Source organism: Coregonus lavaretus (assembly GCF_964263955.1).
Source record: "Coregonus lavaretus genome assembly, chromosome: 3".
Lineage (NCBI taxonomy): Eukaryota > Metazoa > Chordata > Actinopteri > Salmoniformes > Salmonidae > Coregonus > Coregonus lavaretus.
The window spans coordinates 27,576,375-27,589,088 of NC_139990.1; the positions used below are offsets into that span (position 1 = coordinate 27,576,375).

Consider the following 12,714-nt stretch of genomic DNA (forward strand, 5'->3'; position numbering starts at 1 on the left):
AAACACACTCGTGGGTGGGGATTACGTGCACACACCAACACACTCATAATCACTCTCATACAGTATATCACTGATACACTCGGTACATCACGGTACCGGCTCACACACGCATACAATCACATTTGGACTGATGTATATGGGGGGACATGACAGTGTGGCTGGATTTCGACTATGTGAACGAGTATGTGCATGTGTTTATGAAGAGTATGTATGTGCTTTTGTAGGTTTATGGATGAAACATAAGGTAGTCTACCGAACGTGTGTAGGGACAGTAAATGACCATTGTAATTTAGTGTCACTCCTATTGACTACAAATGAGTGCTCAGAAGTAATGTGGAGCATATGGAGGGGTGACTGCGAATATGCTCTAACATGGGTGACTATGAAGGCAGACTTTGATGGCCCACCTCCTATGAAAAGCTATTATAGCTAAATGGTAGCATGACTTCTTCGGCTCTACAACTACTATACCAATTGGGGGCCATAGATTAGCCGTTAAGCAGATGTGTTTGATGACGATGGTGATGGCAAGGATGATGGGTGACATGACTGCAGGCAGGTTGCTGGTGCAAGTGAGGGGGAACTCACTCCATGCAATTACACAAAATGTCTGTTAAACCAAACCAAGTCCATGAGTCAACAACATTCCGTATGGGGGATGATGGTGATGATGATGGTTGTCAAAAAATGCACACATGATGACGGGCAATACACAACATGCGACACACTCTCGCTCACACACAAACACGCTCAGCTCGTGAGCATATTCCATTTCAGAACCTCAAATTCACAATAGGCAGACAGACATTGTCAGTGAGCAACACACTTGAACAGCAATGTCGTAAGCTCGCATTGGCAACTCGCAAGTGAGTTTATGGCTTTAGCCGCAACCTCCCTTCTACTCCCTCTTCCCTTGCTTTCCTGGTCACCCTACCTCCTTCCCTCCCTCCGCCCATCCCTCCATCCTCTCTACCTTTCTCTGCTCCTCTTTGGCCTGCTGTTGCACCAGCTGTTGCAGTTGGGCGGTGGAACTGTCACACAGCTGGCTGTAGGTGGCAGTCAGCTCATCCAGCTGGGAGGTCACCTGGGCACGTTCCTCTGGGGACAACCTAGAGGACAAGCATTTCTGTCAGTTTGAACTTGTGTGTGTGTGTGTGTGTGTGTGTGGTGGTGGGGCTTGCCGCATGCATGTGGTGTGTGGATATAGGTGAGATGTTACTGAGTGTACTATGCAGTATTTGTGTGTTTATACAGTGGTATTCATGTGTGTATGAGAAATATGAACTTACTTGCTGGCCTGTTTAGACATCAGGAAGACTTGGGTGTTCCTGATAACCTTAGCCACCTCCTCCTTCTTAGCCGCTAACTGCTCACTGACAGCCTATGAACACAACACAAATGAAAACGTAATTTAAAAAAACACTGGTATATTTATTTTATAGGCTAAGAGTGTGAACAGAACAGTGGATGCATAACATTTTATTACATAATATACTAAATGCATTTCATATTTCTGTACCTCCTGCGCTGCGATGGATGACTCGGCGGAGGGGTCCTCTGCTCGGCCCTGGAGGCCCTTGACCCAGCCCAGCAGCTCTGACACCTGGCCTACCCTCTGCTGCCTCTCCTCCTCCACCTCTTTCTGCAGGGGGGGGGGGGGGGGGGGGGGATCATGTCACCATGATAGACACTGATTGGCGGTATAGGCAATAAATCTGACAAACAGAGGAAGGTTGAAGAAACCACAACAGAGAGAGAATGAAAAAGAAAACTGAAAAAGAGCGAGGCATACCTCTTCTTCCTCTAGTCTTCTCAGTGCATCACTGATGTACTTGACGTGCTGCGTCGTCAAGGTAACCAGGGCTGTGTAGCGTGTGCGCAAATCCATGAACTGGAATGGCAAACAAATATTTTGGCTTTACACAATGACATTGACACATATTTCTATAAATACATTAGCCACATTGTGACGCTCGCCTCCATCTCTCCTTACCTCCTGTGTGATGGCGTCTGATGAAGAATGCATCCTCCTCCTCTTCACAGTAGATTTCTGGGTCGACTCCACAAAGGCTTTGAACGTCATCAGCTGCAGCTCGTAGTCCTGATGGACACAGATATGGATACGTGTAACTTATTTACATCAAACAGAAAATTACTATTTTTGTTGTTGTATTGGTATGGGACATTTAGTGTGGAAATTGGGTATCCAGTACACCTTGTAGCCCACCTCAATTTAAAATGTATGACACCTGGCATGAATAATCATATTTTGAGACATCAAATCACATTTTATTTGTCAGAACAAATAAACAGGTGTAGACTAACAGTGAAATGCTTACTCTGGGTCCTTTTCCAATCATCCAAAAACATATCTTTACATTACAATGACAAAGTGATGTTGTACTGTACCTTGACAGAGGTGCAGTACTGTTTTGAGAGCGTTTGGCATTCGTCCAGTTTGGTCTGGTTCTTTTCGATCTCGGCTACTAATGCCTGAGAAGAGAATCAGGTCGAAGAGAATAGATGTTATTTACAGAAGTCACTCAACCACAGTCAGATCTTCCATTAATTCCAATCACTCTCCTCAATAGCCTATTTAAACAAAGCTATCACTCATCTATTTTTTCAATGAACCTTTCTCTGTGGCTGGGTCAATATCTATCTACTGTGTAGTCTTTCTCTCACTCTCGGTCTTTCAGTCTCTTTCTAGCCGCCGTCCTGTCTCTTTCTAGCCGCCGTCCTGTCTCTTTCTAGCCGCCGTCCTGTCTCTTTCTAGCCGCCGTCCTGTCTCTTTCTAGCCGCCGTCCTGTCTCTTTCTAGCCGCCGTTCTGTCTCTTTATGTCTTTCTATCTGTTGTTCTGTCTCTGGATCGGTCTTTCCGTCTCCATCCATCCCTCTCACCGTTTGTTGTGCTAGTTGTTCAGACAGGACTTTGCTGTCAGTCTTTCCAGGCTGGCTGTTCTCCTGTCTCTCAGTGGTCTCCTCTATCCAGTGGATCAGAGCAGAGTGACCATCTCTGTACTGCTGCAGGACCGAGCCCAGGGCTTCTAGCTCCCCTCGCCTGGAACACAAGGAGGAAAAACACTAACACATCACACACCATTCAATAAAGTACCCAATCAGTGATATGGGTCTATGCTCTTCTCTATTTCACATTTGACCAGAACAGTGGTTTTCAAAACCTGTCCCCATCTCAAGGATATACTGTATTCATTTAAGCATAAACCTACAGTACAAATACTGAGTAAGGATTAAGCTTCACTTAAGACTTATACAAATATCTGACTAACTTTGATTCCATCCATCCAACTATCCATCCAGCCATCCATCCATCCACCACTCACCGTGTGTCCATCTGTCTCTTGACTCCGGCCCACCTCTCGGTGAGCTGGGTGGCTCTCTCCTGGTAGCGCTCCAACTCCGGGCTGCGGTCTGTGTGGAGCTTGTTCAGCTGAGTCCCTGCCTCCTGGGCCTTCTGTACCTCTGACTGCAGGGAGCTAAACACCCCTTCCTGGTCCTCAAGCTCCAACTGCCACTTCTGGAGGGAAGGGGAGATGCAGAGAATCAGTAGACAGACACACTCCTATCATTAACAAACACATCTTAATATTGGTCCATGCAATGTCTTTGTGGGCATTAATATGTTTTTCATCCGTTTGTACTACCCAGTATCTGAATTAGTCAGATATTAATAGATAGTTTAGTCTCAATGTATCTGCCAGTCTCTTACCCCCAGTTGTTCCCGTAGGGCCTGGATGGCGTTGGTGTCTGCAGGGACGATGTCCTCCTCACTCAGCCTGCTCTCGTACCTCTTCACCTGGCTCTCTACGGCCTGCAAGCTATGCATCAGCACGTCTACTGTCTTCAGCCTGAGAGAAAAGGGGAAGCACGTGATACTTAGTCAAGTATATTGGTTAAGAGAGAGTATTTTGATTGTGTGAGTGTGTGTGTTCGTGCGGCCAACCCACTTGTGAAGGTAGACAGAGGAGAGGTTGTGTAGTCTGTCGATCTTCTCCACAGCCAGGTTGAGTTCAGAGCGCAACATGGGAACACTGGAGGAGGTGGGCTTCTCCTCAAAGAAACTCACACAGCGCCGCGACACCTCACCAAGACTGGTCCGCAGACCATCCAGGTCCGACTGCAGCTTCTGACACCGGGAATAAGGGTTAGTATTGATTTGTATATTCATTATACAGCATTAAGTTGAAACATGAAAATAAATGAAAGCAACTGAATAAAGTTAGTGATGGTCCCCTTTTCATTGGTAGATGAATAAGAGGGTTAGGACTCTGGTGACCAGCAGATGGGGCTGTGGCGCAATTCTGACCTCATGCTCTGCAATTTGAACAGAATTGTTGACGCTGTCGCCCGATAGGTTGCTAGGGGGCAGAGTCTGAATGCCACGCATCAGCCTTTGCTCAGCCTCCTCCAGACGCAGTTTAATGTTCTGGAGCTCTGACAGGTAGGACCGAGACACAGACTCATCCTTCTCCACTAGAGAGAGACAAATACACAGACAGAGAGACAGAGAGAGAGAGAGAGAGAGAGAGAGAGAGAGAGAGAGGGGTGGTGGTGGAAAGAGGGTGAGAGTAGATGAAAAGAGAGAGGAGGGGGTGGAGAATGGGGGAGAGTAAATGGAGACAGAGGGGAGCGGGAGTGGGGAGATAAGACAAGAGAGATAATTTAATTTCAATCCCACTTAATTGGGTCAATGCACCATGACAAAACCCATTCATTAGAATCCCCAATGTTGCCCTCATGCCCCAAATGTGGATGAAGCCAAGACTCGAGTAAGTGAGGGGATGCACTCTGTCAAATCTACCTGTCCCCATGCAAAACAGACACACATTTGTCGTCTTTTCAGTGAACTATTTAATTTCACTATCAATAATTTGGATGAATCTCAATACTACCAAGCAAGTAAAGGTAAGTAAGTATGTGAGCAAAGTAAGCCAAACCCCCCACTGCCACCCAATTCTCCACCCTTTCCCCTGAAATGTGCACTACCCCTTGTGCATTTAAAACCAAAGGATTTGTGTACGCATGGCCTCCAATACCAATCCTCTGCTTTAAATCCAAGTACGGGAGTGAACAAGTGCACACTTCAGGGAAAAGGGTGGAGAATTGGGACTGAGACACCGTATCTGTCCATCTACCTGTCTCCATGTTGACCAGCAGGTCCTGGCAATGCTCCTGGGCGGTGTGGGCGTCTCGCTCCAGCTCGCGTCTCTCAGTGGGGGTGAAGAGGGCGCTCTCTTTGCTGTCAGAGAGGAAGTCAGCCAGGTGGGCCTCCAAGTGGTCCAGAGCCTGGTCCCTCTCCACAGGCGGCTGGGAACGCACCTGAGGGGTTAGGGAGAGAGAGGTGTATGTCAGCTAAATTTAAGAGTAGTGATTGATTTTATATGCCAGTCAAAAAAGCATGTATACACACAGTATATAGATTTTTAAAACGTGACAGGGATAGCACAATAAAGTCTGATACTTATTTCCATTGTGGTCCCTAAAGTGCATGGTGCGAAAACATGGATGTTGATATGTGTATTAATTAACATGCATTAAGACGTTATTCATAGGTAATAAGCCATGAAGTTGATATGAACACATTAGCAGATGGAGCGGAAAGAGGAGGATATACAGTATGACAACAGAGGGACATTACACCATAAAGATATCAGCTTGAGAGAGAGAGAGAGAAATATGAAAGAGAGAAAGAAAGAGAAAGATTGAAATAGAGGGTGAGAGAGGGAGAAAGGGAGAGAAAGATATGCTTGGATGAAACTATACTGAACCAAAATATAAACACAACATGAAAGAACTTCATTGATTTTAATGAGTTATAGTTCATATGAGGAAACCAGTCAATTGAAATAAATTCATTAGGCCCTAATCTATGGATTTCACATGACTGGAAATACAGATATGCAGCTGTTGGTCACAGATCCCTTAAAAAAATTAACCTCACAATGGGCCTCAGGATCTCGTCACGGTATTTTTGTGCAATTGTGTTCGTTGTCTGTAGCTTATGCCTGCCCATACCATAACCCCACCGCCACCATGGGGCACTCTCTTCACAACATTGACTTCAGCAAACCGCTCGCCCACACAACGCCATACACGTGGTCTGTGGTTGTGAGGCCGGTTGGACGTACTGCCAAATTGTCTAAAACAGCATTGGAGGCGGCTTATGGTAGAGAAATGAACATTCCATTTTCTGCTCCCTCCAAACTTGAGACATCTGTGGCATTGTGTTGTGTGACAAAACTGCACATTTTAGAATGGCCTTTTATTGTCCCCAGCACAAGTTGCAACTGTGTAATGATGCTGTTTAAATAGATTATTGATATGCCACACCTGTCAGGTGGATGGATTATCTTGGCAAAGGAGAAATGCTCACTAACAGGGATGTAAACAAATTTGTGTACAAAATTTGAGAGAAATACGCTTTTTGTGCATATGGACAATTCCTGGGATCTTTTATTTCAGCTCATGAAACATGGGACCAACACTTTACATGTTGCGTTTATATTTTTGTTCAGTGTGTAAGAAATAGAACAGTTATGTGAGATAAATGTGGTTGAAGACAGACAGAGAAAGAGAGCAAGAGAGAGAGAGCAAGAGAGAGAGAGAGCAAGAGAGAGAGAGAGCAAGAGAGAGAGAGAGCAAGAGAGAGAGAGAGCAAGAGAGAGAGAGAGCAAGAGAGAGAGAGAGCAAGAGAGAGAGAGAGCAAGAGAGAGAGAGAGCAAGAGAGAGAGAGAGCAAGAGAGAGAAAGTGTGAGATAAATGTGGTTGAAGACAGACAGAGAGCAATCCGATATTTCTGTCAACAATAGAGATGTACTGCGACTTGGACGTTGACACATTGAGTTAAAACATTATGCCTAACCGTGTCTAGGCTCCAGGAGGAGACGGTCCTGATGTCTTTCTGCAGGTAGTGCCAGCAGACCACACTCTTCATGTTGACGTGTAGCTGGTGCCATAGAGACATCACGTTCTGGTACATCTGCTCCATCCTAGAACACATGGAATAACACTTTCAATATACAGCAGGGTTAGGTATGAGTGTGTGTCTGCCAGCGTGCATGTGTGTATATGAACATGTGAATGTGTGTGTCTATGCATGTGAGCTGTATGTGCGTATGTACTATATGTGTGTACCTGCTGGCGGTGTCCATGGCCTCCTGGTTGGGCGGTGGCACGGTGAAGCAGACTGACGGCACCATAGCCTCGTTCCCACTGGGGCTGATCACCTTCCATTTTGTCCTCTGAGAGTTGTCCTCCAACACACACTCCTCACCTCGGCTGATGGTGATCTACGTGGGGGGGGGGGAGTGAGAGAGAGAGAGAGAGAGAGAGGAGGATGGGAGATATATTGGGAATAGAAGAGATGGGGGATCGATGAAGAAAGATATGGACAGTTGAGGAGATAAAAAGATTGGGAGAGGAAGAGATATATAGAGAAGGGGAGGGGGTGGGAAAACAAATGGAAAAATAAAGGTTTACGGCAACAAACAAATAATACAAACCAAAACGCAAATGTTAATGGGTTTAATGTGGTTAGCAAAAGCCCTAACAACTGAAAGAGAAACTAGAATCTACCACAAGAATTGTGCCATATTGAACTGAGCAGCCATTTAAAAACCATGGGACTATAATAGTATCCCTTGGACTGAAAATGGCTAGATGTGCCCCCACTCATTACAATATTAGTTGACATCTGGCCAACAAATACAGAGAGCTACGGTAGTAAAAGTTTCAATTTGGCATAGTACAGTGTGGTCCCGAAGTTCTTAATGATTTTTTAAAAATACAAAAAACAAATAATTGTCTAGCTCAGCAAAGCGACGTCTGTTCATCTAAAATAACTACCCCTTGCCTCACCCCCCTGTCACCCCAACCCCTGCACACATACACAAATACTGCAAAGTAAATGTTTTTAAAAAGCTTACGACTGCAGCTAAAATAGTCTCACTGACTGAATAACTTGGGGAACCGGTGTTCAGTCGTGTGGTTACGTCACTCTTTTACCAACTGATCTGGGACTTTAGCTAATAATGGTTGTGAATACAACCAAGATAAAGAAAAACTAATCCTAAATCAGTTGATAAGAGTGTAGAGTAACCAGGGAGTATTCAGTGTGCAGTGTAAGAGCTGAGCGCTGAGGTGAGAGAAGGTGAACATCGGCAGTAATACCTGAACGTTAGCCTTGACAGCCCAGCGGACACACGAGAAGAAGGGAGAAAGAGACGGAGGAGTGAGGGAGAGATAGAGGGCAGGAAGGGGAAACGGTAGGATGGAGAGAAAGGAGAAGACATAAGAGAGAGGGGAGAGAAAGATTATTTTGGGATAGTGTCATGAAGACCTTGTCCGGGTTGTGTGTGTTTTCTTTAAAGTGGCCCGTAGTTGGTGTCAATGTAAAAGGTGTGTGTGTGTGTTTCTAGTAGTTGCAGATGAAGGAAAGGAAAGTAGAGGAAGCCACTCAAGACTATTGAGACGCACCCCTGCAGTAATCACTGCACCTCCACCTGACCAGAATGTAATGATACCTTGCACACGCCTTACTGGTCAAACCGTCCCACTCAGCAAGACTAAAATAGCTGTGTCTGAGCCACCTCCTGTCCCTATACAACACTAGAGGAGTGGAAATGCAGATTTTCAGATGGGAGAAATTCATAATTCATAGTGTTTAGCTTCTCTGCTAGCATCACACAGCACTTTGGGCTTGGCGATCGACAGGCTTCCCATGTTGATGTGAGTGCGAGGTGAGTGGGGTGTCAGTGGCCAAATGGTATTCTCTTCTCCTCATTAATCATTACTTGACTTTGGAGTGGCTAACGTGGGCTATTTCAGGGGGATTTTTAACGAGTATTGCCTTTCCATTATGATATAATGGCATAATCCAATTTTGCTGTGTTAGCAGAAAAATATCTATGAAAAATTTAGCCATTAAAAAAGGCCATTTGAATGTCCCTATGAGTAGGATATGAAGGTGAAAAACATGATCACGAATACTAAGGATAATTGAGCCCACTCTGCCAAAATCTGACCACTTATCTGTTCTCAAGCGACATAATGATGTCTAGTGATGTTGTTGCAGTCTAGTAGTGCCACTAGACAACATTTCAATAGTTCTAATGCAGCACTCTTGCAATCAACACTGTACTTCTAAAACCCTATGTGGGGGACACAGCTTAAATTCACAGTTGAATAATAAATGCTATTGAAGCAACTATTGAAAACAGGATTTTTAGCTGACAAGTTCACTGGGTCTATATACCAACAATGGCATAATAATAATAATAATAATAATAATAATAATAATAATATGCCATTTAGCAGACGCTTTTATCCAAAGCGACTTACAGTCATGCGTGCATACATTTTTGTGTATGGGTGGTCCCGGGGATCGAACCCACTACCTTGGCGTTACAAGCGCCGTGCTCTACCAGCTGAGCTACAGAGGACCACGGCATGGTGAAAGCAGACAATGATGACAGCTGATTGCTTGAAAGTGCACCATATGGGATTGCTAAGGTGTAGGTGGTGTTGAGAGGGGTTGTGCAGGGTAGAGATGAAACAATTGGTGGAAGGATACAGTTAGGTGAAGAGAGGTAAGGTGACCTGGGTCGTATTCACTAGGCTCATAACAGAAAACGTTTTTCAATTTATTTTTATTGGACAAGTCCAGGCAGTTCCTCGCTATGCGACTCTGTTTTTCTCAGTTTGCCTTATGAACAAGACCCTGGTATTGTCATGATAGTGTGGGTGTGGTGATGGGTGCCGTACCTCTATCTGCCGGTAGTCACAGATGGCGCGGATGGGCGTGGTGCTTCCCAGGGTGCTCTCAGCGCTGCGGGGGCGGAGCTGCACCACCGTCTTGGCACGGCCCACCAGGCTGGCCACCGAGCTGCGGTACTCAATCAGCTGCTCCTTCTCCTCCTGTGGGGTACAGCCATTGGTTAGCGAGGGTGTCAATCAATCACTTAACCAATCAAATCAATCAGTCAGTCAGTCAACGAAGTGGTAAGCTTTTGTGATACTGTGTGTGATCTATAGGCCTGCAGTGTTACAGTATATGAAAAAAATCCTTTACATACATATTGATTCCATTAAACTCCACAGTCCCCCAATTGATCATGTACAGCAGGAATCTCTTTTCTCAGCTCAATAGCATAGCTACAGAGTCCCATTAGCTTAGCTTACAACCACCAATTGGTGACACTGTGACAATGTTTGCTAGCTAACTCGGAATTAGCTTTTCTGCTAGCTAAACTATCCATTAAACATTCAACACAGTATTAGCTTAACTCCTCATGTTGACTTGTACATTCATATGGACAAATGTCCTGACAGAAAGCTTCATTAAGGTTTAGTAGAGGCTTAAGGTGAGCTAAGGGCCAGAGTGAGGGAAATGCTAATATGCTAATAGCATTACCCTTCAGAGCTGAATTTCACACAGGCCGAATTAACATTGAAATAGCATTAGCAACGGGTTAGCGCTATTAGAGGTGGACCGTGAGTCAAGAGGCCAATACGGAAAACAAAATGGTGGAGGGGGGAAAGAATACATTTTAGGGATATAGCCATTACTTATCCATTGCATTATTTGAAAGAATGTATTGTGAAATGGACGAATGAATTGTGAGTAAAATTGGTAGAGGTATTTTCATTAGTTAGCCAATCATGAAGGCATTGTGTCTGTCTAATAAAGGGCTTTGGTGGTTGTGTTTATGGAATATAGCAAAGGAGGCATCTGTCAAAGTCCTGTTTAATCTCCCCAGTGAGAACACACACACAGCACTGGAAATGTAATCAACCGCCCAGTGCTTAATACCCCCGTTCAGACCAAAAACACACATGCTGCCTCAAACTGAGTGCAGTGATGTGCTCATAATTTGGTATCTTGAAATGAGGCTAGCACGTATGAAACACTCACACAGACACGCAAAAAAACACATCTACATGTATATATCCTGAGTGACCATCCATTCCCCCCTCGATATAAACCACGTAATCATACTTTCAAAATATTTTGCATCAATGTAAACATGCAGTGTAATTACATTGACTTCTCCAAGCACAACGCCTTTCACTTCCATGACTCATATACCTCTGTATACTTTTAATATCAGTCAATCTGCTCTAGTGTCTACACCTCTATCATTCCCCACTAGCCCAGACCTGTGTCAGACACCCAGTCTCCCTCTCATCTCTATGCCCAGGGTGGATATGCCCGCTGCTTACAGTGCTTAGGCCCGCGGAGCCATGCCCGCTCCAAGTGTGCCATCTGCTATGTGTCAGGTGGGCATGGTGGTGGCAGAGTGGCCATGCGCCACAGGGGCCGTGAATCAGCAGAGGTAGACTAGAGTAGATTAGACGGCCTACAGCAGCTTAGATGAGGTAGCTAAAGACTTACAGTATCAACAGCTAGCTAATGGCTACAGTATTAGCGTGACATTAGCCTCAGCTAACCGTAGATAATGTTACTAAATGCGTCAGAAGTGTCAAGGTGATGTAGCTTATTAGCTTAAATGTGGATAAACTATAATCATGTGCCTAAGCTTTTCACTGGCAAATACTTGAATGATTAGAGCAAAACTAACTGTTAGACTACAGATATTAAGTAGTCACAGGCAATAGTGGAGGAATTGGCAGGAATTTAGGTGTTTTGACGAATTAGTGGAGTGTATTTGAAGGTTTGGTCTAACAAGTTTGAGTGTGTTTGGTCCAACATCATTTGGGGGAATAATACTATTGTGAATAATAAGTTAATGATACCATAGAGTCTTGTAGCAGGTCCTCCAGCTTGCCCAGCCTGCTGTTCTTGTCACAGGTGTACTGTCTCTTTATGGTGTCCTGTAGCTGACGCAGGTACGTCTCGCAGTCCCGTGCGTCACTCACAAACTGACAGGAGGCAATACACAGATCAGCATAAGGGCTTATATGTAATCCATCCACTGCTGCTAGACCCTATGAGATATTCAATATATAACCTTGTATTACAGCTATTTTTATTGAGCCTTTCATACAAGGTTTTAGAAGATGAAATAGCTTTACACTCCCAATTAAGGGCAAGTCAAAACATAGATAGGTAGTAAATAGACTAACTAAATGCAGGCAAATAAAGTGCATTTAATTTAATCTTCATATTTTATGACGGTGTCTACGTGAAAACCAACAAACAATTGACATTGTAAAGGACCAGATGGGTATTACAGGTATAATGTAATAGTATAAGGTATAACATGTAAAAGGACTTGGGCTAAGCTTTGCTTAACTCTCCTACCTGGAAGTAGACAGTATTGTCTTTGAGGTGCTGCTCCACACACACACACAGCTGGCGCACCCACTGCCACTGGGTCTGCAGCGCTGCACTGTACGCCTGGGGAGAGGGAGGGCGCATGGGGGGGGGAGATGTGTTAAGGCATCAGCATGCTCCAGTTCGGCTGGCGCCTAGCCGAACTCGGCTAGACGAACCAAACAAGTGTGCTTGCATACTCCCTTTTCTTTGCTTGAAAAACAAGAAGAAAAAAAGCGGCAATAGTACTGTTTGTCCATTTTGAGACGCCGTAGCCAGTATACACTTCCTCAAAATAGTCAGAATTAATCTAAGATAACTCAAGAGATCTTAGTCGCACAACTTTACATCTAACTAAGATGTTTGGTGTAGTATTTTTCTACAAAAGAAATTGCATGAAAACGAGTCGTCTCTCATTG

General features: G+C 44.6%; 1 protein-coding gene across 1 annotated transcript in view; it reads right to left on the reverse strand.

Annotated features, from left to right (window-relative positions):
• The window catches only part of macf1a (microtubule actin crosslinking factor 1a), a gene marked incomplete at its 5' end in the record, with an annotated part of 244,075 nt that overhangs the window by 96,276 nt on the left and 135,085 nt on the right, over positions 1-12,714 (reverse strand). Inside the window, 17 exons of the mRNA XM_084152246.1 lie at positions 974-1,109; positions 1,290-1,381; positions 1,520-1,642; positions 1,793-1,891; positions 1,994-2,101; positions 2,410-2,493; positions 2,902-3,061; positions 3,345-3,538; positions 3,731-3,869; positions 3,969-4,147; positions 4,328-4,494; positions 5,157-5,340; positions 6,884-7,010; positions 7,156-7,310; positions 9,784-9,936; positions 11,776-11,901; positions 12,284-12,379. Coding sequence (XP_084008372.1) covers positions 974-1,109; positions 1,290-1,381; positions 1,520-1,642; positions 1,793-1,891; positions 1,994-2,101; positions 2,410-2,493; positions 2,902-3,061; positions 3,345-3,538; positions 3,731-3,869; positions 3,969-4,147; positions 4,328-4,494; positions 5,157-5,340; positions 6,884-7,010; positions 7,156-7,310; positions 9,784-9,936; positions 11,776-11,901; positions 12,284-12,379 — 2,322 coding nt within the window. The remainder of the gene's footprint in view (positions 1-973; positions 1,110-1,289; positions 1,382-1,519; positions 1,643-1,792; positions 1,892-1,993; positions 2,102-2,409; positions 2,494-2,901; positions 3,062-3,344; positions 3,539-3,730; positions 3,870-3,968; positions 4,148-4,327; positions 4,495-5,156; positions 5,341-6,883; positions 7,011-7,155; positions 7,311-9,783; positions 9,937-11,775; positions 11,902-12,283; positions 12,380-12,714) is intronic.